The following is a 25479-nucleotide window of genomic DNA, read 5'->3' as shown; positions in this document are numbered from 1 at the left end:
TGTGCAGAGAAGGTCCATCATGTCACAGAGCGGGGAGGCTACGCTCCAGCAAGCAGTGCTACAGCCCTCCTGCCGGCAGCACCCGAATGCTGCTGTCCTAACACAGCACATGTGTGTTTGCTAACAGCCAGCACACTGCCAAGGCCGGCCACGAGGTATCTGCCGCCATTCTGCACGCAAAATGGTCAGTGGCTTTCACTTTGCCACGGGAATAACCAACTGAGCACCATCCTCACCCCTGAAAATAGAGGGTGAGGGTAAGAGCAGGAGGCCTCCCAGGTAGAGGTGTCTCTGAGCACCCCCGGGACCACTCTGAGACTGAGAGAGAGGGAGAGCTAAGCACTTGGAGAACGACATTTCTGGCATTTTTAGTATCTGGTACGGACCACCTCTGTCGGGGCAACTCCTACACACATGCAGTAGTCAAAGGCTTAGGACACAAATACATGCGTTTTAATGTAATTATTTCATATCCAACAATAACTGTTTCTTTAGAAAGTCCTGAGGCCAAATAAAGTGCATTTCCTTTGCCACGATATATCATATTTATTTAAGCTTAGGCTTGGTGAGTCAGAGTCAAAAGAGGGGGGAAAACCCTGTGACTGCCTGGAGATTTTCATCAGGCTTGACATCTAACAGTTTCTGAGCTCTGCAGGATCAAGGGATTAACTTGTTAGCTCCAGATTACTGAAGCAGGAGAAAGTACTCCTGCACTTTTTCTTGAATTTCTGCCCTACCCATCTGATCTTGCTACTAAATTCTGTTTAACAATTAAAGTTCTCTATTTCCACTACATTAAGCCAAACCCCATGCAGTTTAACATTTTCAGCAAATGCTTTCATTAGCATGTAAAATCTCTAGTATGGTAGAAAATTCTTAATTAAAATCCACTTATAAAAGATGTTAGGTTTTCTGGCCAAAACAAATTATGCTTCTATTCAGTTAACCTCCTCCAGCAAAATTATCAGTGAAATATTTTATGATTCTAAAATTAAGAACCCTCAAAGAAAAAAAGAACACAGATTCAAAGCAAATGAGCACGGGAATATTTATAAATTGGTATTTCCACGAAGTAAGAGTCACTGAAATAAACTTTACCCATCTGTACATTTTTTGCAAGGTGCAGAATGGTCTCTTTAATTGATGCTCACTCAGATGCTAGTGCTGGTATTCAGTTTGTACTCTTTTTCACTACTTTCTCACCACAAGAGCCTTAAAAGATGCAAGGTGCAAAGTCAACGATAAAATTTCCATCAATATTAATGGAACTACTACATCATCCTCGAATGCCAGAAAATTTGGAGCCATGACAAGGGATTAAGAATTTATGTCCTCCTATAACTGATTGGATCAATCTTCTACACAGCAGATACTAGCGGTGACTGATGAACTCTGCAAATCAGCAGTGCTCCAGGGACTTTTGATTTGCACAAGGTAGCCCCCTTCTCTACTGTGATGTGACATCTTCTGAGATATTTCAACACAATGGGTCTAAAAATGCATTTTCTCATCTAAAATGGTTTAATTTATCCTACACATGATCTTCACTTCTAGTTGGTTTCAGTTTTGTCAGGACTAGTGGAAAAGAGAAAGTGTTGCATTCTTGTTTTACTCTACATTTCACTTCAGCCACTGAACACTTACAGTGGTATTTACGGAGCATGGGACTGTATAGTTTCCCACCTTCTTATGAAGCTGTCTTGCAATGCACTGGTGTGAACAGCTGCAATACAAAATGGGAATTGTTTCCTCTGCATCCCAACAGTGGGGCTAGTCATGCTTACCCAGATCTATTTGTTTTTTTGACCTGCATTTAGCAGGAGCAAATACACCAACTCCAGCTCTGCCAGTTTAGCCAAATACTGTGCAGCATTTTCACAGCAGGGAACTACAGCTGCTCCCTGAGGCACAGCCAGGAGAACAGCAGAAGCAGATGTTTTGGAAGAGCACTGGAGAAACTGTGTACCTCATACTTTGGGGATGTCCAGGTGAAAGGTACTCAGGGCTCGGAGGGACTGGGATCCGCCATTTTAGCTACCCTGTTTCAAATCAGTCACCTAGATTATAACAAAGCCTGGAAACAGCTCCAGGTTCTCCTGTCTGGCCTCATTCCTCTCTTATTTCCATGTTACCTGTTGCATTTTCAGGCACTTTTTAAATACAAACTCTTTGGACCCCACTATCACAGAATCACAGAATCACAGAATCATCTAGGTTGGAAGAGACCTCCAAGATCACCTAGTCCAACCTCTGACCTAACACTAACAAGTCCTCCACTAAACCATGTCACTAAGCTCTACACCTAAACGTCTTTTAAAGACCTCCAGAGATGGTGACTCAACCACTTCCCTGGGCAGCCCATTCCAATGCCTAACAACCCTTTCGGTAAAGAAGTTCTTCCTAATATCCAACCTAAACCTCCCCTGGCTCGACTTTAGCTTTCTGTGCCATCTTCACTATAATTGACTGAGATCCAGGAATCCAACTCTCATAGATATGGAGTATATAAAAATAAGCTTAGAGAAAGCTTGCAGCCCAGAAAGCCAGTTGTGTCTTGGGCTGCATCAAAAGAAGCATGGTCAGCACGTCAAGGGAGGTGATTGTCCCCCGCTGCTCTACCTGTGTGAGATCCCACATGGAGCACTGCGTGCAGGTCTGGGGCCCCCAGCATAAAAGGGATGTGGGTCTGTTAGAACGGGTCCAGAGGAGGGCCATGAGGATGATCAGAGGGCTGGAGCACCTCTCTTTCAAGGAAAGGTGGTGAGAGCTGGCATGGTTTCACCTGGAGAAGAGAAAGCTCTGGTGAGACCTAATTGAGGCCTTCCAGTACCTAAAGGGGGCCTGTAGGAAAGATCCTGAGAAAATCTGCACCGAGGTCTGTACTGATAAGACAAGGAGTAGTGGCTTTAAATTAAAATGGTAGGTTTAGATTAGATGTTAGGAGGAAATTCTTCACTCAGAGGGTGGTGAGGCCCTGGCACAGGTTACCCAGAGAAGCTGTGGGTGCCCCATCCCTGGAGGTGTTCAAGGCCAGGCTGGATGGGGCTTTGGGCAGCCTGGTCTGGTGGGAGGGGTCCCTGCCCATGGCAGGGGATTGGGAGTGGATGGACTTTGAAGTCCCTTCCAATCCAGATCAATCTATTATTCCGTGAGTTTTCTATACAGCGAGCCTAAAACCATTAGAAAACTTTTAAAAATTTGTGAAGCCCTCTCCCTTTCAGAATAACTGGCTAAACTTTCTTCAGCTCTGTTCACTTCTTTATGTTCACACATAATTGCACCTCTTTCAGAGCTCAGGCTAAAACATTCAGGCAGACTGGTGAAACTGGAGTGCTGTTGGCATTGGTCGGTGGTAAAATGTGATGCACACTGTGAAGTAAATGCCAGCTTTATGTTGACAATGTACCTTTGCATTCAGATGCATAATAATTTCCTAACAAAACAGCTAATTCCACTGGAAAGACTTGAAGTAATGATTTCAATTTAGGGCTAAGGACAAAAGCCGCCTTTTTGCCTAAGATTTTCTTCAGGTTAAATACTTAACTCTGGAAAATATCTTTTGTTTTACCCAGGACTTTTCAGCCACACAGTGAAATGTTGACCTTTCAAAACATGTTATTTACTGTATGATCTGGGGCAGAAGGAAATAAGGGAGTACATCAGCAATTGTCAGACTTAACCAGCAAACTGGAAGCTAGATGAGGCACTGCAGAAGTGAAGCATTTGTTTTCCAAATGGACTTGACCTGCTGGCCACCAGTCCACAAAGTGTACCCAGTTCAACAAAGCATATAGTAAGTGCTTCCTGCATTATGGTCCTTTATTTACATTTATGCCTACACAGAAATGTAGAGACCAGCTAGATTAAGTCATTATTTGTTTAGATAACAGCAGAAGAGTATGACTGAACAGTCGTATGTGTAAGATGACTGGATTCAAGAGTCGCTATGACAAAAAAAATAAAAAAGAAGAAAAATTCAAAATGAAGAAAGAAAACACAAATATCAGAGCACTTCCCTCATTGGATGAAGCTTATTATTTAAAAATTAATGAAGCTTTAGGGGTAAAACACAAATTCTTGTGCCAAAAAGCTGATTTCTTGTAAGAAAAACAGGGCTCTACATTTTCCATAAGGTTTTCAACTCTGTTTGCTCATATAGAGAATGCTGGAGTTACATGCATACACAGACCTTGCAAACACCAAACCACCAACCTAACTAATGGGCTGCCTTGCACAAAACCACAAGTACCATCTTATACGGTGTTTTGGAAAATCTGGCCAAGTGGGATTTTGTGCTACAGCATCCTCTAAGTTGAGGTGTTTCTATTTGTTACAGATATTGTACAACAGCATTATACTGCAGATTATATTAGGAGATCTCAGGGGCCAGTAGTTTCTGGCTAATACTTGTGTCCATATCCGAAGTAACATGATGAAGGAACCCTAGTGTTGTGCCTGCCTGTACAACCAACAGGACAACATGCTTACACCCAGCAGGGTCACAGCTCCTGAGGACGCTTCCTCTCAGCCCCTGTATTCCTATGGGCCAAGCCTCCCAAATAACATGAAGTCTTACTCCCTAGGTCCTGTCTGCAGTTGCAAGCCCTGTGGAAGAAGAATGGAAAACAGGACACAAACATGTATCACTTTACAGATCAGTCTTCTCTTTTCATAGCACCCTACCTTGCCACAGGCTTAGCAAGTTCTCAGCTACAGCCTACAAACAGTTTTAATGCCATTGCGTTTAAGAGCTAACTTTAATAAGCAGAACGGAGAAAGCACTGCAAGAGGTCTCAAAGGGATGTGCCGGGGCTATGAAGTTTGCCTGCTTTTGATTCACTCCAGACAGCAGCTGAGATGCAGAGAAATGGTGGGAAATGAAGATGAGGGGGAGAGAAGGGAGAATCGGAACAAAGAGATAAGAAAAAAAGAACAACAGTGAAGAGAGAGATGAAAAACAGATGAGGATCCTCTGAAATCTAACTGTATATCACTGGTTTGGAATGAGGCAGTCTAACTGGGGCAACGAGCAGTGGAACAAAGAAAGGGAGTATGTAATAAATATTTTATTACATTAATCATAATAGACTGCACTTTAGTCTTGGCCAAAATGCATTCTTAAATCAAGTTTAGAATGTGACGGCAGTTTCAGACTTAAGAGCATGAGGCCCACATGACTGTAATTAACGTAATAAATCTTGCTGTGGAGCTCTCTACACAGGCTGACAGTGCTTAGTTGATATATTGCTTATTAGAGACTGCAGACATTTCCCCCTCTATTTTATTAAACTGCCATTGGTAGTGAATCAAAAGGTACCCTTTCCTGCTCTGGCTGAACCGTCAGCTGCAGATGTAGCAGGGAACACGTGTAGGGAGCCAGCACCCCTGCCTTTTGGTAACAGGGAAAGCAGCATCCTAAATAATTGCATTTCAGTATCTCATTTCCCAAAACCCTCTTACGTTTAGTGAAGTACTCAAATTGCCTGCTACAGAGCTTGCAGTTTATTTCTGAAATCCTGGCTGGTGATGTTACACAATGACACAATTTGCTTTTACCTTTCTGCACTGTATATTCTCCAGTATGAGTGAAGCAAGCTGTGAAGGGCACGAACCCTATGAAGAGCTCACAATTTACAATCTCGCATAACTAGTTTCAGAGCACACTTTTAACACACATATTTTCTTTGTCTTCACTGGGTCAGAGAGCAGAACTTAAGGACCCGCTCTCCACGCAATTCTCCAGAAAGGATGAAGTGCAACACTTAAAGCAAAACAGTTCCTAAGGCGCATTCTTTACCCTGCTTTGCCATCTTGACGCTTCTTGTACTAGGAAGGGGTGAAAGTTCAAAGACGCCAAGATCCTACGAGCTTGGAGGAAGGAGACAGAGCAGCTGTGCTAAGGGCAGAGACGTGTGCACATCCCAGCAGAGGGCAAGGCCACGGACCCTGGGCACCAGACGCTGCCAGGCGGCTGGCCAAGGAGCACACACTTTGCTCCAGAGGTGCCAGGCTGAGCCGGAGGGACGAGGAGAGGGAGGTGCACACGCAGGGAGCCAGCTTCCTCCAGTCTGCTGCTGGTGGCACGGCTTGTTTGTGTCTGCCCTTGGAGACGTGTTTAAACTTACTTTGTCGGAGTTTAATTGAATAGATCTGTAGTCACGTTTCGCAGCTCTGTTTGAATAAAGCCTGTTTAAATAAATAGAGGGCTTTCAAATTTTTTCTGGCTACGTGCATACACGCAGCATACACACATACGCACCTCCTTGCTGCTCAGAATATTGTTATTATCTCTCTTCCGTAATTACATTGTCAAAATTTTCCAGCCTGGATTGAATTGTTATTTCCATAAAAATAATTTGTTCTTCTATGCAGCATACGAACAATCAGTTTCCCTGCTACTGAATGAATTCATACAAAAAATGACACAAACTGATTCATGCAAGAGGTGATACGGAGTATAACTTAATGAATGTAATTATGGATGTATAGTATACACACATATATATGGCTGTTTTATTATGCACTAGCACAATAAACAGTCTGATGTATTTAACAGCTATACAAGCGAATGGTAAAGGGACAAGGTGTTTGTCAACGAGTTTTCTGACGACTATCTGAAATCAGGGGAGACAAAACACAGGCAAAAAGACACCTCTTTCTACAACAAGAAGAAAGAAACAGAAATCTAAAAGCAAAAAGCAAAGCATGTACCAGCATACAGGCAAGAATGCTGGGCTATAAATCCTAGAATAATTTTCATGCCTGCTAATTTTTTTCTTGAGGGTATAGTCAGTAACAGACAGTAAATCCCAAACAACAAGAGTCATTAATAGAAGAAAATCCCCATAACTGGGGACACCTACATGACTGAAGGACAGTGCTCACCACACTCCGAGGAAGACTGCTCCAAGTCATGGTCAGGGTGGAAGAAGTACTCACATACAAAAGTACAGTGTGGTTCTGTTGCTCATTCAGACAGGTATCCTTGAGCAGCCACCGGACTAAAGAAGAGATTAGGCAAATATCCAGCTAGGACAGGGGTGATAGCAAACAGAAAAATGAAGCAAGCCACTCAGAGATCAGAGATGAAAGTCCTGATCTTTCACAGGCAGCATCTTTGGGTACCGTTATGTTCTGCTTAAAATAGCTCAGCAAGGAAGCACATTCAGATTTTGCCCTGGGGTGATGTGACCTGGGTCAGATTATCTCTGAATCGATCTTTTCCTTCTCTGCACAACAGAAGGTCAGTTTTTGTTCTTCTTATTTCCGAGGACAAATTAGCAAGTAAATTATTAAGTATCATTAATCCATGGTTGTATCCTTTCAAGCGATGTTTTCATCATGAAGATCTCGTTAATGAAACGCAACAGCAGACCACAGTGTCACTGCCTGCCTAAATATACCCTTAGTTTAACCAACAGGGACGCGTACGGTCCTTCTGTGTATGCGTGCATGTGCACTCGCTGTTACTGAAGTCAATGGGAGCAACAGGTATATGTTAGAAATAAAACAGAGACAATGAACTTTATGGTGAATGTATAATTAAGCACATAACATAAAGCTTTCATCTGCAGTCCAGGGCACTCACTGCCAAAGGCATTACATACTGACATACAAAGCTTTAGGGAAAAGGAAACAGGGCACTGTTGGGTAACCAGCACACAGGCAACAGCCCGGTGGGGCTGCAATCTGGAGCCATGCAACATTCAACTTTTGCAGATCATCAGCGGGTTTCTGCAAGGTTGGAGTCTCAGCCTGAAACTTAAATTTGTTTGAGCAGGCAGGAGCCTCAGCCTTTGCTCTTTAACATTTGCTCTTCTGCACTTTGCTCCCTGGAAGCAGGCTGGCTCCCCTCTGGGGGATGCATCAGCTGGGCATTGAGATCAGCTCCCAGCAGTGACAATGTCCGTGTTTCACTAGGCAAAGTCAGCACCACATCTTTAAGAAAGATTTTCCATACGTTTTTCCCTGAAAGTGAATACAACCCCATTACTGCAATACGGGGCGGGTGCATTTCCACAGGCTCATAGTGTAGCTTGCAGGGGAAAACTGCACTTACTTACTTACTGAATGTCCACATAAAATCATTTAAGGGGTAACAGAGTACTTCCGCACAGAAATGAGTTTGGAAGGCAAAAGGCATTACACTGGGATACAGGTAAACATCTTCAGACAAAAAAACACCCGGGATACACTCAACTCCCTTAAACACTGCCTTGCCCCAGTATAGTGGTTATAGCGGTGACCACGTGAGTTTGTACATCAAATGAGCAAACCTTAGCATCCCGGAGGCAACTGACAATGCTACCACAAAGTCCCAGAGCAGCAAGAGTGGACACACGAGTAGGAAGCACTCTGCCTCCAGGGAAAGAGTTGGAAAGATTTGGTGCTGCATCTCCAGGTAGGCACATGGTGGCTTTGGGCTGTGCTCTACCAGCACTGCTGTCACACAGTTTGGAAATGCCGTCAGTATGAACCAGACTGAACCCACGAAAAGGATATATACACTTACAGCAGCATTTTCCATGTGCAGTCTATTCAGTTTGATTCTTCTCAGCTTTATGTTAACGGTATCTCACATTAGAGAAAAATGGTCCTACCTGTAGCTTGCATAGAAACACCAAGACCAATTAATCAAGCTTTTAAACAAAGATAGATGGCACAAAAATATTTAAATTCTTTAAAAGTTCATTTTTAAATTAACTTGTGATCTATTGCAGAGATTTACATAAATATAGAGTTATAAAATGGCAAGTTCACATTCATTAACCTCTAACAAATGTAAAAACAATAATGGGTACAGAGATGTCAATTACCGTAGGAAAGCCAGAATATATGCCAGAAAAAAATGAAAGCAATTTATGGAAGCTGCTAGAGTGATTTTCCACACCAAATTTGAGCAACCTGTGTACAGCTGCCAACAAACAAATGAAAAGGAAAACAACAAAACACCTTTTTGTTTTTTTAAGGAAAGAGCTTCTAGCAGAATATTTTGGGGGTGTTCATTAAAAAAAAAAACCTTAGAATGTTTCATGATAAAATATTTAACTGCATACTTGCTGCTTGGTTTTCTGGTTACTTTTAATCTTTCAGACTGCCCAGTTCTTATTTACCTGGTAGCCTGCTTGGTCCTTGGGAGACCTGAATGCAGAGCTTCCAAGCCTGACCTGCACATTTGTTTCCCACAGGCAGCAAGGAGCTGTAGAGGTTTTGATGGCACAGATGGCAAAGACAAGCTCAGAACCAATTTCTCCACAACACACAAGCAGAAATCAGCAGCTCCCAGCTCCCACAAAGGGCAGGATCTGATGGGAGCCAGGTTCAGGGAACTGCTGCCTCTAACACAAGGTTGGTGTGATTACCAGCACCAGCATCCTGCCTCTTTGCTGGGCATCATCTCCTGGCTCCGGACAAGAGCTGACTCAATTGGGAAGTGAAAATACAGCTCTGCCTACCCGTCTCACAGCAGCCACGGGTCCCATTCAAGCTGTTCTGAACAGCCAGTGTCAAAAGTCGTTTTGCTGTGAACAGCCTCTGGAGTGCTCCAGAAGGGAGGGAAGCATCAGTAGGAGAAGCAGGTGTTTCAGCTTCGCTGTCTTGAGGCTCTGATTTAACAGCCTGGTTCATCACTCTCTGCAAACAGCCTAAGCAAATGTTTCATTTAAGCATACTTTATCAAAGAAAGGTAGATTTCAGCATGTTTCAGTGTTTTCCGAGATCCGGATTTTTCATCAAGCACTACCCGGTGCTGTGCCAGCCATGACAAAACATCTACCACCATGCTTCCGTTCTTTCTGAGCACTAGAAAAATTCAACGAATTTCTGTATTCAAAATGATTATTTTGCTTAGGTAGACAGAAAACATACCCAGAATTTTTTACTGATCTGTTTCACAATAAAGGATGTTCTAGTTTCACTGCAAGCACAAAAAGATGACACGAAAGAACAAGGCTCAACCAAGAGGAAAATAAGTTAGGTAAAAGAAAATGGAAGAAATGAGAAGTCCCTGTGTGCTGGCTTCACAGAACATCTTATGCAAAAATGGCACGCTCCCATCACGGAGACAGGTGAAAATGTTTTTTTTCCAAGGTTTTCTGCCTCAACTGAAGGCTTGAACTTAGAATACATAGGTGAAATAGTCCTTCTGTAGACAAATTTATTAGGTACTGGCCTCATCCACAGTGCAAAGACACTCTCAGAAAGTATCCTGACCTAAAAGGCCATGTCCTGTGTTCCCTTTCTGTTCCAGCACCCCATCCAAAGCGGAAAAGGAGAGCGCATGTCTGAGGCCCTTCCAGGGTCAGTGCCTCCCTTGGCTGCTGTGCTCTGCCACCCCTGCAGATCCCAATCTGATCTCATTCTGCCTCTTTTTTCCTGCTCAGAGACTCACAAATCATACGACGAGAACAGGTCCAAAATTAGAGCAATTGTAAAGACCACACAAGCAATGCAGATCTCTGATCAAAAATGTCATGTTAAACAATCTTCTATTTCCCCAAAATAAAGAGATAACTTGTCCGGTTTCCTTTGTTGTTTCCATATGTTTACAGGATTGCTGGAACCACCACCAGACTTATTTTCTTCCTTTACATATCAGTACCACAGAACAGAGGAAGAAGTGAAGGGAAGAGCACAGCATCTAGTTCCTGTTGGTCTTGCAAAATTGGCTGTTTTCTCCTTCTCTCTCCTGCCTCATATTTTTTTGCTTTTCTGCCTCTGATGCTGGAGTAATGGGGGAAAGGGAACATTTCTAAATCTGAAATGAGCAGTGGTGCTCTAAAACACAGTCAATTATTGAAGTTGCCAGTTTCTCTTCTGATGCAACACATCATCTTAATACTGTTTGTACTTCGGTATTTTAAACTGAAAACATATATTTAAATGAAGTTTCCATAATTCCCTGTGATGCAATTCTTCTGCTCAGAGCCCCAGAAAATATTCCTGACAGGCAGCCTAACTCTACATGTTTTACAGATTTAATCCTTAAATCCTGCTAGGGCATGGGTGCAATGGATCTTTTTGGGGGCATTCCACTCCCTTCTAGCTACAGGCAAAGAATTGCCACAGACTGGATGGAAATTACCACTCCTCACCTGTTACAATGGATTGCCAGGCCTACACATCTTTTACTGTGTAGGCCTACACATCTTTTCCTTTACTTTTACTACCCAACCCTATCCTCTAACTTCTCCCAGACCAACCTATGTTCAGCATGAGCATGCACGAACTCCCTCTGGCAAGATGCACACGTACATCCTCAGCACTGCTGCCAGGAGATGGCTCTGCCTGCTGCAGGGAGTCCCACACAGGGAAGGTCCTTGGGGAACATAGGAAACAAGCCCTGCAGTCAAGAAAAGCAGCAGCCTCAACATTTGGGTGCACAGTCGTTTTGTTTAACAAATATTTAACATTCAGGGCAGAAAGAAGATCCCCCTCTACATGAGAAGTCTGCTGTTGGTCATCAAGGGGGCAAGACACTGTCAAGAGCCTTCTGCGTCTGCATGAAACTTCTAATAAAGAAAACATGTGGAGTTTGAAATGGTGATAAATATATTTCTGTAAACATCTAGAGATGTTATAGTACTTGCTAAGTCTTCATTTCAGAGTTCTCCTGCAAGAGTTAATGACATGATAACTACTTTTTGTAGGAACAGACTCATAAAGCATACTCCCACATTACCATTATTAGTACAAAGATCTAAATTTTTCAGATTTGATTGTCATGCTGTAGACCTCGATGATGAATACAAGTACACAACTCCATTTCAAAGGCTGAATTTGTCCTTTTTATGATATTATTCTGCTTTTAAATAGAACTCCCTTACAATACCGTAAAGACAAGGAACATCAGCCTTACAAGCAGAAATTCCAGAGTAAAGTCCCCAAATCAATAGTTTATCAGCTGTCAGCATTTGGATACAGGTAACTAAGGGTGGGAGAGGCCTGGCAAATCCATGCTGCAAGATCAGAAAGCAGAGGCAGTGCAGGAGATGGTTAATCAACTCACCGCCTTTCTTTTTCTGATCAGTAAAACCCTAATTATCTGATTTTATTCTTCTAAATAAGCAAGGTCCTTGCAACTTTAAAAAATAAAAGTACTTTTTGGGGGTAATTATCTATCTCAGAACTTATTATTTTTACTTGAGGTAGTGGAGCAAGAAAAGAAATCAATTATGGGGCATAAAGAGTCACCAGTGGGCTCTGAACTCTTTACTCCGACATAAAGAGAAAGAGACTGTCTCACCCCTAAAACAGTTTAATTGTTCATTTGACCACATTCAGCAGTATAAGTCCCTGGAGGCAGGCTTCAGCAGTCCCTTTAGCCAAAACTCATCAATCTCTGTATGTAAATTATATATACAGAGACCTATCAGCAATTATTTGAGTGTTCTTGGAAGAGCTTAAATAAAGTTTTGTAACTTTCTTTGACTGATTATTTGCCTTGTGTTACATTCATTCTTGGCACAGTTCCACAGGACTTGGAAGAATTACAGCAGGGATTAATTTGGCCTTTCTGGATATATGGCTGATGCTTCATATACCTCCAAAAAAAGGCATTGTTCCTTATTGCTTGCACTTCGTTGGAATGTGCTAGCTGACATATTTTTATGCTTGCAGTGTTAACAGCGATTTTGGAGTTTAAGCCTAACCTAGGCACTACTGGCAATCCACAAAGTTGGGGAACTTGTTTCTCCCCTAAATCTTGTAACATTTTGATGCTCATCTAACAGGTCCAAATCAAAGAGTCCTATGATCACACGAGGATCTCAGCTCCCATTTAATTTAAATCCACACAACTGCAGAGAGAGAGAAGTCCCAGTTCTTTTGGTTGCAGAGAAATACTTTAAAACATTCAACTTGAAAGCTGTAAACAAATATCAGGCAACCCCCAGATGCACTGTATCTTTTAATGATCATGCTCAGGTAGAGGAAAGGAGAGAAAAAAGTTGGCAAGAGTGAGTTACACACTGCTCTGGGATCCTGAGAAACCAGCCACAGAAAGGGAAAGACCAGGAAGGAACGCAGAGCAGAGACATCAGAGTCAGCAAGGCCCAGGCCATGGCACCATCCGTCACAGCACGCGTTCATGACCACGGTCTCGGTTTGGTGCCCATGGCACACAGACAGTGTGCAGCACACCGAGATTCCACTGGTGTTTGTGGACACTTTCTTTCCTCTCCAAACTCTGCAAAAGCTTGTACGTGTGAAACATCACTTCGCAGCCCAGCCAGGCCATCAATGCATATGCATGCTGGCATTGCGCTGGTACCCACAGAATATGATTTGTCATGCTTCTGACAGAAACAACAAAATTTGTCACTTCATTTATATGATGTTTTGGTTTTCCGTCCCTACTGACAACTCTTTGGCTGCTGCACACTTTGCACATATGGATTTCACACCTTTTTAGTGTATCCTCACAGAACCCTTTGCTCCTCCTTTGTTTACAGTGTTAGATTAGTGTTGGACCAGAGATATGGTGCTGCACTGTCTTGTCAACCCAACACATGTCTCTACCCTCACTCTTCAGATGGAAGGTGAGCATTCTTCACAAACACCTCGGCTATTCTGCTTACAAAGTGAGTCCTGCCTCCCTGAGGATCAAAATTTGCCTTCCTACACAGTAAGCTCGATCTTCCTCCCAGCCATAGGCTTCTTCCATATCCTCCTGCAGTTACAACATTTTTTCCACTTGTGGCTTCAGACATCCAAATGACGACAGTTTTTCTAGGCTGTACGTACTGCAACCTAAAGCATCCTGTTTCTTACTCACCTCCTATCTTCATTGACGTGACCCACCCTGACCTTGCTGGTTCTTGGACAGAAAAAACAGACCAAGTTCAGCAAAAGGAAAAGACGAAAGAGGCTATTTCGGAAGTAGAAACTGCAGAGATTCCCAGCTCTCCACAATTACAGAAATCTCTCTCTTCTCAGATGTAGGTCTCTCATTTTTTTCCACAAGAAAAAAAAAAAGGACTAAGTAGTACCTACACATATTCATGAAGCCTTTGCTAACAAAGTAGTCAAAACCAACCAGAAGATTCACAGATGAATGTCCATGTATTAGGGCTGGAGTTTAACAAAAATAATGCAATATATTCTGCTATGCTTGGATGAAGACTTGAACCCAACAGAAATCAGAATCTAACCTCATTGAATTCTGGGATGCCACTTCACTTGTAACACATTAAAATGCCTCTGCTAAGTCCCTGCAACATTTGGGTGCCACGGTGCAATTAAAGAGAGTGAAGGACAAAAAAAAGAAATGTTTAAAAGAGAAACCAGTCCAAAACTATAGTGTAGTTTAAATTGGCCAAAGCTAACATACGTCGATATTTTTGATTTATTACAGAATCTCACTCAAACTTTCATGACCTGAGAGAGAACCATGTATGCTAACCAGCAGCTGTGTCACCCACACAAATACAAAGATGCGTGACTTAACCTAAAATTCAAAGTCGTATTTCTTGCTGGTTTGATCACACTCTTTAATTATAACTAACCAGCTGAGGCCTTGGTCCCGCAAAGACCTCATAAACACATGAGCAATTATAATGGGACCAGGAGCAAGGCTTCATATCTTATTCTAAAATTAAGCAACACTTGGTAGAGGAAAAGGAAGAATTTAAATTCCTTGCTCCCTTTTAACTGTATCTTCATTCGTTTGTCAAAACATCAACTGAGTCTATAAACTAACAATAGCTCTAGGCTCCTTGGTATAATTACTTCCTGCCATCTTTTATGTAAGAATTATACTCATCATTGCCTGTCTGTTTAGGAAAGAAACGTTTTTATATAGTACACATAAACATTCTCTTGTAGTTCAATATTGCTCAAATTTTATATATCATGCACCACTTCCAGTACATCCCTCTTTGTTAAGTAAAGAGACAACCTAACAAAATCACTGTACATAAACAATAAACGTGCTAAAGTCTTTAATCAGACCTCCAGATTCTAGCTGAAAGAATATGCTGTGCAGAACCACGTATCTGCAATAAATTCACTTGCTCGCTTCTCTGCAGCTCAAAGATTTATTAATGCCAGCACTTCTTTGCCAAAGGAGGAGGATCTATAGCAATCAAGACTTCCCTGATGTGAGTATCACGTTATAGTTGTATATCAATCACTTTACCCTTGATGAAATGCAGCTACCTTTGAGTACAGTAACAGCATATTACAACACTATACCAGGCTGACACTGCATAACACCTTCTGAGAACACAAGAAATTTAAGTATTGAGGACATAGATGACTGAAATGGAATTCAGGCAGCATGCTGATGTAACATTGCTGTCTATGCAAGCAGCACTGGGAAGCTAGGAGGGATTTACACAGTGGGTGTAAATCTAGATGCAGTATCACTTTGTCCTCACAGTGAGACGCTAGATGTAGAACAACCCTAATTTGGAAACTGCATAAATGTGAAAATGTGGCATTGTGTCCATCCTTGTAAGGTTTAGCCCTCAGTGGTAACAACTGCTGGCCTCATCTGGCTTCTGAGGATGGAGAAGAGCACTCAGAAATAAACAGGCTGCAGGTCTTCGCCTGATCAAATCCTGACAAGAGCAGTTTGAAGGGTTTTGTTTATTTTAATGACTCTGTTGAAAGCAAATCACTCTCCAAGACAGCATACACACATACATGGCAAAAATCTGCCTAGGTTTGTATTCACATGTCCCAGCCTGCAAGTTGGTGGCTGAGCAAGCTGGAGGGGCTGGTTGGTAGAAAACAGCTCTAGTACACACAGCAGTTATGCACTATAAACTGAAGAAAACAGAGTAAGTATGTTTACCATGCAATCTAGATTCACATCAGGCATCCCACATCTCTCATATTTAGCTGAGCAGACTCAGTTCTATATCAGCTGGAGCTCTTCATTGGGATTTCCACATGGGGTGTTATATGACAGGACTACTGCAAAGTAACTTCTCAAAGATGCAGAAATGGGAGTCCCAAAGAGAAATTTGCTTTGCTGTAACCAAGACAACAACCATCTTTTTTAATTTGTAAAGCTTTGTGGGGTTTTACCTAGTAAAACTGTGTATTTAAATATGCTGGGTGTTTTATGTGGTAACAAGATTTGCAGGTTCTTGGTAATTAATAGATTTAATAGTGTTCAACTGGTTTTCAGGGTGGCTGGGTTTGTCCAGGCTGCTAAAGTAATTGTTTTTAGGGTTTACAGTAGCTACCACAGGGACTGCATATAGGCAACTCCCTCCAGCCCTGGCCTCACCCTGGGATGGCACCATTCACCAGCTGGAAGAGCAAAGCCAGCACCGCCTACACTTAGGTCCAGAGAGAGCTGGAGGCTTCCTCCCCACCCCAATGCCTATGGCCAACACTGAGTTGTCCTGCAGACAGACTGGCACATGGCAATCATTCAGCAAAAGCATGCTGAATCAAGATGCTCTTTATCTGCTAATGTTGATGTCTGTGCCATTTCTCAATGCTTTGGCAGCGCTGAGAGATGGAAAAAAGGAAGGAGGCTGAGAACTTCCATCAAGAACAGGGAAAAAAAGGAAAATTACAGGATTACAGTTTGTGTTATCAATTTCACGGTTAACATTGTGGTCGTCCTTCAGGTCTCTGTGAGCTGCTCTGATTTGCAGGTCAGGAAAATGTGATAAAGATTTATAACAGGGAGGAACTCTCTGCAGACACTCTTCTAGTGCCCTCCTTTGCCTCTGCACTCCAAACAGTCCACCTTTCCGCCTCTCTGAAGGGGAGCACAGCTGAGATTCATGCCCACACCATCCCTCGCACACAACAGGATGGCTGCACACCTCTCCCAGGCAGAGCTCCCAGCACACAGCTGCACCCCACAGACCTAAAAACGTGTCCTAAAAGATCTATTTCCTCATGGCAACTGCGCTTTCCTCACAGGGGGTGGTCTTCCAGATCCTCTCCCAGGCTGATGGCTTCTCTATCTGCCATCTTATGAACCCATCATGCAGCCCAGCGGGGCTCCTCCTTAGGTGACCCCTGACATTGAGCCAGGGTGCCCGACCCCCAAAATACTGCTCCCACCCATCCAGCCTCCTTCCTACCTGGCATCGACGGCGCCGCTGCCTCAGGGGTGGCAGCAGGGGCAGCAGGGGGCTGCTGCTGGCTGGAGCTGACCTCGGGCTCTGCGCTCACCAAGGGCGACGCGGCCGCTTCGCCACCTGGGGCCGACTGCGGGGCAGGCGGCGGGGTCTCCTCCGTGGCCGGGGTCTCCTCCTGCCCAGGCAGCTGCAGGGCCGACAGTGGGATGCTGATGGCCTTCCCCACAGCTGTGGTGTTGGAGCTGGTGGCTGGCACCTGTAGGGTGGCCGAGGGGACGCCACCAGTTGTACCCCGGGCTGGGGAGGCCAGGGCACCCCGGGGTGGCCTCTGAGCAGGGAGCCGGGGTGGTCCGGGTGGGGAGGCGCAGAGATGCGGTGGGTCAGGGTCCGGGCCGGTGGCGGGCAGGGACAGGGTCCTGGTGGCAACCATGCCAGAGGGTCCAGCCTGTGCTGGTGGCTTGGGCTTGGACATCTGGGTGAGGGCCAGTGCCGGCCCATCGGCACCAGCCGTCAGTTCGGCGTTGGCCACAATGTAGTAGTCCTCGGGCAGCTCTTGCTTGATTTTTTTGAGGAGCACCTCGCCGCCCCCCTCGTCAGCTGGCTGGGCATGGGCGGCGGCGGGGAGGACGGCGGGCGGCCTCTTCCGAGGGCCGCTGGGGGCACGGTGAGGATGAGGCTCGAAGTCGCTGTCCTCGTCAGTCACAGAGGACTCGCAGACCATGTCGAAGAGTGTGGCCTCATCCTCGTACTCCTCCACCGGCTCACCCAGCTCCGAGGGCTCGCTGCAGTAGGAGAAGTCGCAGGAGTCGCGAGTGCGGGTGCAGTCCAGCTTGGCCTTCCCCGGCCGGCCCGGGTAGCGCTCCAGGGGGCTGGCCTGCGCCTCCGAGGGCACCCCCAGCATGCTGGGGCTGTCTGAGTTGAAGCTGCGGCTGTCCTGGAAGCAGACACGCTCCTGGGAGCCCGCCCGGCATGTGGCGGCCAGGGGCCAGTGGTAGGCATGGCCGGCGCTGCAGCCCCACATGGCCGTCAGGTTACCATGGGCCCCCTCGGAGAGCAGGTGCTTGAGGTTGGGGATGAGGCTGCAGATCGTCCCATGGCTGTGGGCCCAGCTCACCAGCTTGGACAGGTTTTCAGAGGAGGTGTGAAGGCAGTCCTCCATGGTGCGGGATGAACAGCGCCCGGCGGGCCGGGAAGTCAGCTGGAGACGGGGTTCAGATCACAGGGTCCCGGCGCTCACGCTCGCGCGCTGCCAAGCTCATGCTTGCTGCTCGCCTGCAAAGAGAGAGCAAAACCCTGCTTTTCAGCACTCCCAGAGCACGGCTACATTGCCCTGCTCAACCCACTTTACTCTCATCTCATGCACTCCAAAACACGTTTACTCAGAACAATACCTGCTTTCAAGCAGCCCCTTTCCTCATTCTACCTGGAAAATCTGCATTTAAACCCAAAGGAAGAAACATCACTGCAATACACAGCTGAAATAAGAACTGGCTTCTTAGTCAACCAAGTTCAGCATTAGGGGCAGTATGATTTGAAGCTTAAATCTCTGACAAAATGCAGACCAAAAAAATGGTGAATGTCTCCTCATACTTAGGCCATGAAAATTAAATAAAATCTTAGGCATACAATTTATCTAGAACATCAAAGCAGCAATCTAAGCACCAACTCAGCCATTCCCTCTGCATCTGATGAATATTTATGACATTTTACATCATTTATGCATGTTTCTCTAATGTATCAAATACCCCCTTTCCAACTGAATTTCAGGGACATTAAAATGGAGACCTGAAACTTAATTTTTCAATGTAAGGAAAAGGCAAGAAAATTCACCTTTCACTGTGCAATATTGAGAGTTGTCAGTTGTCCAAAGGCTATCAGACTCTTAAGGGACCTTCAAGGTTCAAGTCATAACATTTCTTAATAAACTCTGAGAGTTAAGCTTTTGCTTTCTTATCATATCATCTATTTTCCCAGATCTGAATCACAACTCTGTTGAAGATGAACACTTGTCATTTTCACCAAAACTATCTAGACATTTGCCGTACAAGGCACAGACACCTATGATCAAGTCCATGAATGCTACAATATTTCATGTCAAACAAAAAGACAAGACCTGTTGCACGTACATCTTTTACCATCAGAAGCTGTTTCCCACCTACATGGTACAGGTACTTTCCAGGCAAGGTCTCACCCATAAAAGACCACAAGCCCTCAACTTCCCAGAACTTCAGTGCTAGGACTTTCTAGCAAACCTTGCAGTTTTTTATCTGATACCTACTTTTATCACCATAAACAGACATTCAGATGTGACACAGGTAAGTGATGCTTCTTTTACTTCAGTGAATAGGGGGAAAAAAGAAGAAAAAATTAAAGTACATTTAAACATTAACCATTCTTTCAGTAAAAAAAAAAAGAACAAGGAATAGTAACGTAACTTAGCAAAAATGCTGAAATTGTTTACAGATAATTATTAGGGCCATAGCATTCCTTCCCTGAATGGTTGTTGTGGTTTAACCTGGCAGGCAGCTAAGCACCACGCAGCTGTTCACTCACTGTCTCCCACCCCAGAGGGATGTGGGAGAGAACTGCAAAAAAGGAAAAAGTACAAGAACTCATGGGTTGATATAAGGACTGTTTAACAACAAAGGGAAAATAACACAAAGAAAAAAAAATCAAAACACCAGGAATACACAAAGCAAGTGATGCACAACACAACGGCTCACCACCCACTGACCCAGCCAGCCCCTGAGCAGCAGCAGCCCCTCCGCCAACTCCCCCAGTTTTATTGTTCAGCATGACACAATCAAAGTCAACTGCAAAGCTCCAGCTGAGTTCAACAGGTCCACATAGACTGCAGCCACAGGTGTGGAAGAAAGTCAGTACATCACAAATATCTCCCAACACGTCGTCCCCACCCCTCGCCTAACTATCATTAATACAAAATTAGACAGCCTCTCCTTTCTTACACTATTGTTTTACTTTTAAAAATGGAGATTATTTGAGTTGTTGGAAAAGATCAATAATATATGTGCTCCAATAACTCAAAATTTTATATTTGCTCAGATAAGGTTGGGCTGAAAACATTTTGAGGTTTCTTTAAATAACAGAGATTAAATGTACACTTGTATTCCTATCTAAGGATATCCGTATTTCCCATTGTGCCAGAGGTCGTTTTTTAAACAAAGTATCAGTTCTCAATACAATTTAATTAGGTAAATATATTTTTTCAATTATTCATGACCTAAGTGAAACATTTTTCATCACAGCAATCGCAAGAGGTCAAAGAAACTGCAACACTGACAGGCAATATGCAAAGCCTCTCTTTGTATATACCTGAAGAGAGAGGAGTTCCTCCAGAGGCTGCCTAAGGTAAACCTACTTGGGAACTTCTGTTTGTTTCAGCAGATCTGTACGGCAGCTCTTCCTCATCTTCTCCCTCCTCTGCTTTCTGAACATGACCTACAAGACTTGGAGCTACCATTGGCCTCATCTCACTTATATTTCAATATACAAAGAAAAGCCCTTTAAATTATTCCTGACTGAAATGCAGCATCCATGCCAACGTTACATCTCATTTTGTTCCCTCTCCTCTTCTACACAAACATTTGCAGATGCAAAATGAAACGTGTCACGGCTCAGAAAGACAGCCGCACTATGGCTAACTGCCTCTGGAGAAAGTTTTTTTCTAAAATCTATACAAATTACTGGCTGGCTACTCACTTTTCCTTTGAAGTCGCCCATCAGCTAGGCACAGATAACCGTGTTTGCTCTGTGCCAACGGAGGTGAGGAGGACACATTGAAATGGCTTTGCAGCCTTTGTATCCTGCCCTCCTCCACTTCATTCACCAGGCAGAAATCAGGCTGTGCAAACCCAAACTGGACATGGAATGGCCAAACATCGCCTGCTTTTCCCTCCGTAAGACTTGCCATGTGTCCCTCACCACCACCCAGATGTTGTGTCACACCAGGACAAGAACAGAGTCAGCATGGGAATTTCTAGACATTCAGCAAATTTCTAGATACTTTTCAAACACCTTTGAAATTCACCAAGCGTGAATGTGGAGGGAAGTCCTGGATAATGGATAAACAGGGAGAAAGAACATCATTAGGATAACAGAGTAAAAATATTTTAAGATTCAATCTCATTTCTTTTATTTGCAGTAGCTGAAACCAGGGTGCACTCAGAGAGAACAACTGTTACAGTAACTCAACTTCCAGCTTCTTTTATCACACACATGAAACACCAGTGATGGTACAGATCTCAGTGTCACCTGCAACACAGCGTGCATGACCAGTGCCTCTGTGCAGTATAATAAATGCAGCAAGGTCCCCATCTTGCAAACCTTAGTGGGCACAGGAAAATGCTATCGTTTTCAGACATGGAGTTTTTAAACATCTAAAAGTTTTATTTGGGTATTTGTTTAAACTTTTTAAAGATACCTTGTCAATCCTGGCAGGGGTCAAAATCCTCAGGGTACCTGAATTTCTGCTGACTGGTATATGCAAAGATCTGGACGTACAACACACCCCACCACAGAACAAATGCCAAAAAATGGGAGGAGTAATACCACACTCACACAAGTAGAGAGGACAGTCAAGGAGGTGGACAGTGGAAAGGAGGGAGATGCTGTCGAGCGCTCATCAGCTACATCACTGCAAAGCTGTGGGAAAGCACAGAGCTGCCCCACTGCTGCATATCCCGGGAGGTATCTTGGGAAGATGTAACGCCCAGTTTGGCTGGAAAAAATAAATAAATCACCCCACAAGGAAATCACAGAATCACAGAATGTCCTGATTTGGAAGGGACCCACAAGGATCATTAAGTCCAACTCCTGAGCCTGCACAGGACCACCCAAAAATCAGACCATAGATCAGACATGAGATCAGGTCAGCTCTCAGAGCCTAGACTGTTTGTGCAGGGCTGAAAACCCACAGACGTCAGTTATTCAGAAGCTATGTGTCTTTGGTTCACAACCTGCAGCAGAAGTCAACGATGCTGCTTTGGCAGGGGCAGACTCGCCCTGTAGAAAGCACAGCAGACAGCTAGCAAATCCATCATTACCCACCTGATTTCCTGAAGAGGGAGCTTGTCTGCTCACCCAGACAGTGTGCTGCTGGCTGGCAGTCTGCTCTTGTTCACTAAATCACATTTTAAAGATTATATAAGTCCTTCATTCAGACTGGCAAGATTCAATAAGATGACTCACGGTTAATAACCTGCTCCTGTGTATACTCCGAAATCATACAGTAGCTGGCAAAAACACACTATAGCTTAAGTGTGAACAACACTATTTTAACTGCATTACAGATGGCAAAGCCTTAATCTTCCATAGCACTTTTCTGCAGCTCAGAGCCTAGCAATATCTAACGCAGACTGAAGCATCCCTAGGTGCTGGAAATTCACTACAGCTATCTGAGCCCTAAATTAAGAATCAGATTTTATTGCTTGTTTAGCTTTTATGACCTCATTTACAACATACCACTGTAGTGAGTAATGTGTACAGAATACATGCTATGCCAGAAAGCACTGCTGTTGCAAAACCATTCTTTGAGATGTGTTAATGCATTAACTGGAACATCATTTGATTTGGGAAGGAAAATATCCAGAACTAGGGTTTTGTCACATGAGGTTTACGTGGTGACCAAAGGGTAATGGAAAATAGCAACCTCTAAACTCCCTCTTTCATGTTCTAGGATGGGACTTGGCTTAGCAAGTTTCATACAAGCAAAATTATTCCTTTATTTTACACATAGCAGTAAGAGCAAGCCCTACATTATGACCCTGAGAAGAAGCAATGACGCCAGAAGCAACGGCAGTTGGCAGCTGCGGCCACGATAAACCAGGATAAATGTATGCAGAGAAGGAATTAACACCATTGGGGTACAAAGACCTGGCCACCTCGGCTTCTTCTCCTTCTTTTCCTCCTTGTGTATGAGGGTTGCCAGTGGAGTTCTGGTTAGGACCTCATGGGAGGTCCTTCAGGACAAATGGGGAAATCTGTGATGTGGCTCTCCTGGAAGCGAGGCAGCAGAGCTGAGGATGCAAGGAAGGAGCTGAAAGGAAGAAACATACCATGCAGCAAAGCTTAGTGGTGGAAAGTGGGTGTCTTCCAGCACTGTCCACATGCCGGAACATGCATTTGGTGGACCTATGGCTCAGGGTGGGTGGTAGGTACATTTTGTTATAAGGAAGGCAAGAAATGTTGCCTGTCCTCTCACACACTCACAGGCAGCCAGCCATGGACATCCTCCCCTGGGTATCATTAGACAAGTTGACAGAGACTAACTTGGAAAAACCCATGCAACATGCAAATGTACATTTGACATTCCATTACCACTGCTGATTATTAGCATTTCAGGAACTTCCACACTGCTTTTATTTCAAGAGAAGAGTATAGCCATGACTACATTAACCATGACTACATTAACCGACCCCTGGGATATTATCCCAAAGCTGAGATAGCCTATTCAACATTTTCTAGAAGCCCAAGACTCTCAAATTCAATTACAGTGCAAAAATCACTACCATTAATAAGAAGTAACTTTCTAATCTTTTAGCTGTATAAAAACCCTAAAACCAGAACCCTAAAACATTAAAAGAGGTGTAGAAAAAACTGTATTTAATCATCACAAGCAACATGGATTTCAAACCAATCTTACAGTAGTTTAAACCCGATTTTTAAGTGATTTTATAGAGGTCCCAAACCATTATGTGTTGGGCTCTGCTTTCTCATACTAGAAAACAACAACAACATAAAAATAAAAACAATAAAACACCAAGTCAGGTTGTTTTAAATCCTCTTTGTTTCAGCCTCTCTCTCCCGGCCAGACTTTGGACTGCTACTCCATCACCATCTGAGGAAGAAGCACTGTTTACTTTGAAGGATCTTTGCTTTCACACTTACAAGTAAGGAAACCTATCCACTAGCTAAAGATTGAGAGCACTGTGTATTAAGGGTTTGGCCACCACAGCGTGAGTATCTGATTCAAGAGATGGACAATATTAAGGCTTCTTTTATTGAGTTTTATTGTATTTCTTAAGCCAAATACGTAATATTGCTGAAGGACTGAGGCCAACAACTGCAGAAATCTATGCCTCCATTCATCGGAGAAGGCAGAGCAGTGCTGATGTCCCCACAAGGTACTGCTGCAGTCCCATTGTCCCCACTAACTGCCTCTCCAGGACCACAGGCAGAATTGTATTTCTCCTTCCCAAAATAAGGAGACTCAAATGAAGGAGACTCACCAGGAGCTGCTGCCTCCCCCAGATATTGCTCTCCAAATGCCAGAGGTCCCAGCCACGTGTTTTTATTTCATAAGGATATCTTCAACTCGTCAAGGGACTGGGATGGACAACCTGTCATCCCAAAGAGGCCAGCAAACTGAAGGGCTAGGAAGGGCCAGAGCATTCTCTCTAACGTTAAACTTTGGGAATAAGAAACTTCCATACCAATTCCCATATTAGTCAACTTACTTTCTGCTTGAAAGACAAACAGTGAACTAAGACGAAGGAAAGAGGGAGAGAAAGAAAGTGTATATAAAATAATGATAGTTTGCAGACAATGTGTGAATCATCTAGGTGTCCTGCTCTACCACTGGTGAAAGGGGCAGACCTCCATCCCTGATATGAACTGCACATGTTTCCCTTTAGTTAGGAAAACATGTTTTTAATTGAATGTCTCTCAAGGAAAGAGAAGGGTATAAATTACAGCAGAAAGGTTCATGGATTCTGACAAGTTCTGCAAGCCTCCAAGATAGTTTGGCAATGTTATAAACCATTAGACTAGGGAGGAATTCCTCCAGCACCATTCATTTGTCACTGTTTCCTTATCACTTCTGCACACACGCTGGCTGATGGTTTCAAGCAAAAAACAACCTCTCACCTTAACAGAATCACTGGCCACTTCCAAATTATGTGAGCTTGTACATTTTTCGTGTTTTTAGCTCCATAAGAGCTGATCTAGAAATAAACAGAAATGCACTGCAGTAACAAACCAAACCCTTCATGCTAATTTTCCACTGCAGAGTTCAAAAGCTACCCCAAATTTCATATTGATTTATTTATGTGTAGCAAATGCCTTCACTTTTGAATATCTCAGAGCCTGTGCGTATGTCTTGGTCTTTCTGAAGTCAGTACGGGTTCTGCTGTTGGATAAGCAGGACAGGCTTTCACCCATAACGAACCACAGTTACAATTCGTATCGCCAACCAGCAGCAGCAAGAAAAGTTTCCTGAGAAGGGGATGCAAAGGGAGGTAGGAAGAAAAAATAACATGTCTTTCTGGGCAAGCAGCGCTTTCCCCATTCATAAAAATCTCATGGCTGTCTGTCAAACTTGCTCTAGGAGGCTGCAGCTCCTCCTCAGCTGATGGTTCGTCTTCAGGGAAGAAACTCTCCTTGCCAAGCGTGGCATGCCTTCAACCGCAGCTGT

General features: G+C 43.9%; 1 protein-coding gene across 5 annotated transcripts in view; it reads right to left on the bottom strand.

The window, feature by feature from the left end:
- KIAA1958 overlaps positions 1 to 25479 on the bottom strand; it is a 74203-nt gene that overhangs the window by 12806 nt on the left and 35918 nt on the right. For 4 of the 5 annotated variants that reach the window (XM_080573340.1, XM_080573344.1, XM_080573341.1 and 1 more), the window contains exon 2: positions 17052 to 18320. In XM_080573340.1, coding sequence (XP_080429466.1) covers positions 17052 to 18207 — 1156 coding nt within the window. In that variant the 5' untranslated portion in view covers positions 18208 to 18320. Of the gene's footprint in view, positions 1 to 17051; positions 18321 to 18878; positions 18898 to 25479 lie in introns of those variants that run through there. The other variant, XM_080573343.1, reaches the window with a different exon arrangement.

The sequence above is a fragment of the Anser brachyrhynchus genome (assembly GCF_964034855.1).
Source record: "Anser brachyrhynchus genome assembly, chromosome: Z".
NCBI classification, from domain to species: Eukaryota; Metazoa; Chordata; class Aves; order Anseriformes; family Anatidae; genus Anser; species Anser brachyrhynchus.
The sequence above is the reverse complement of the archived record's forward strand: the minus strand, read 5'-3'. Positions and strand labels throughout refer to the sequence as shown.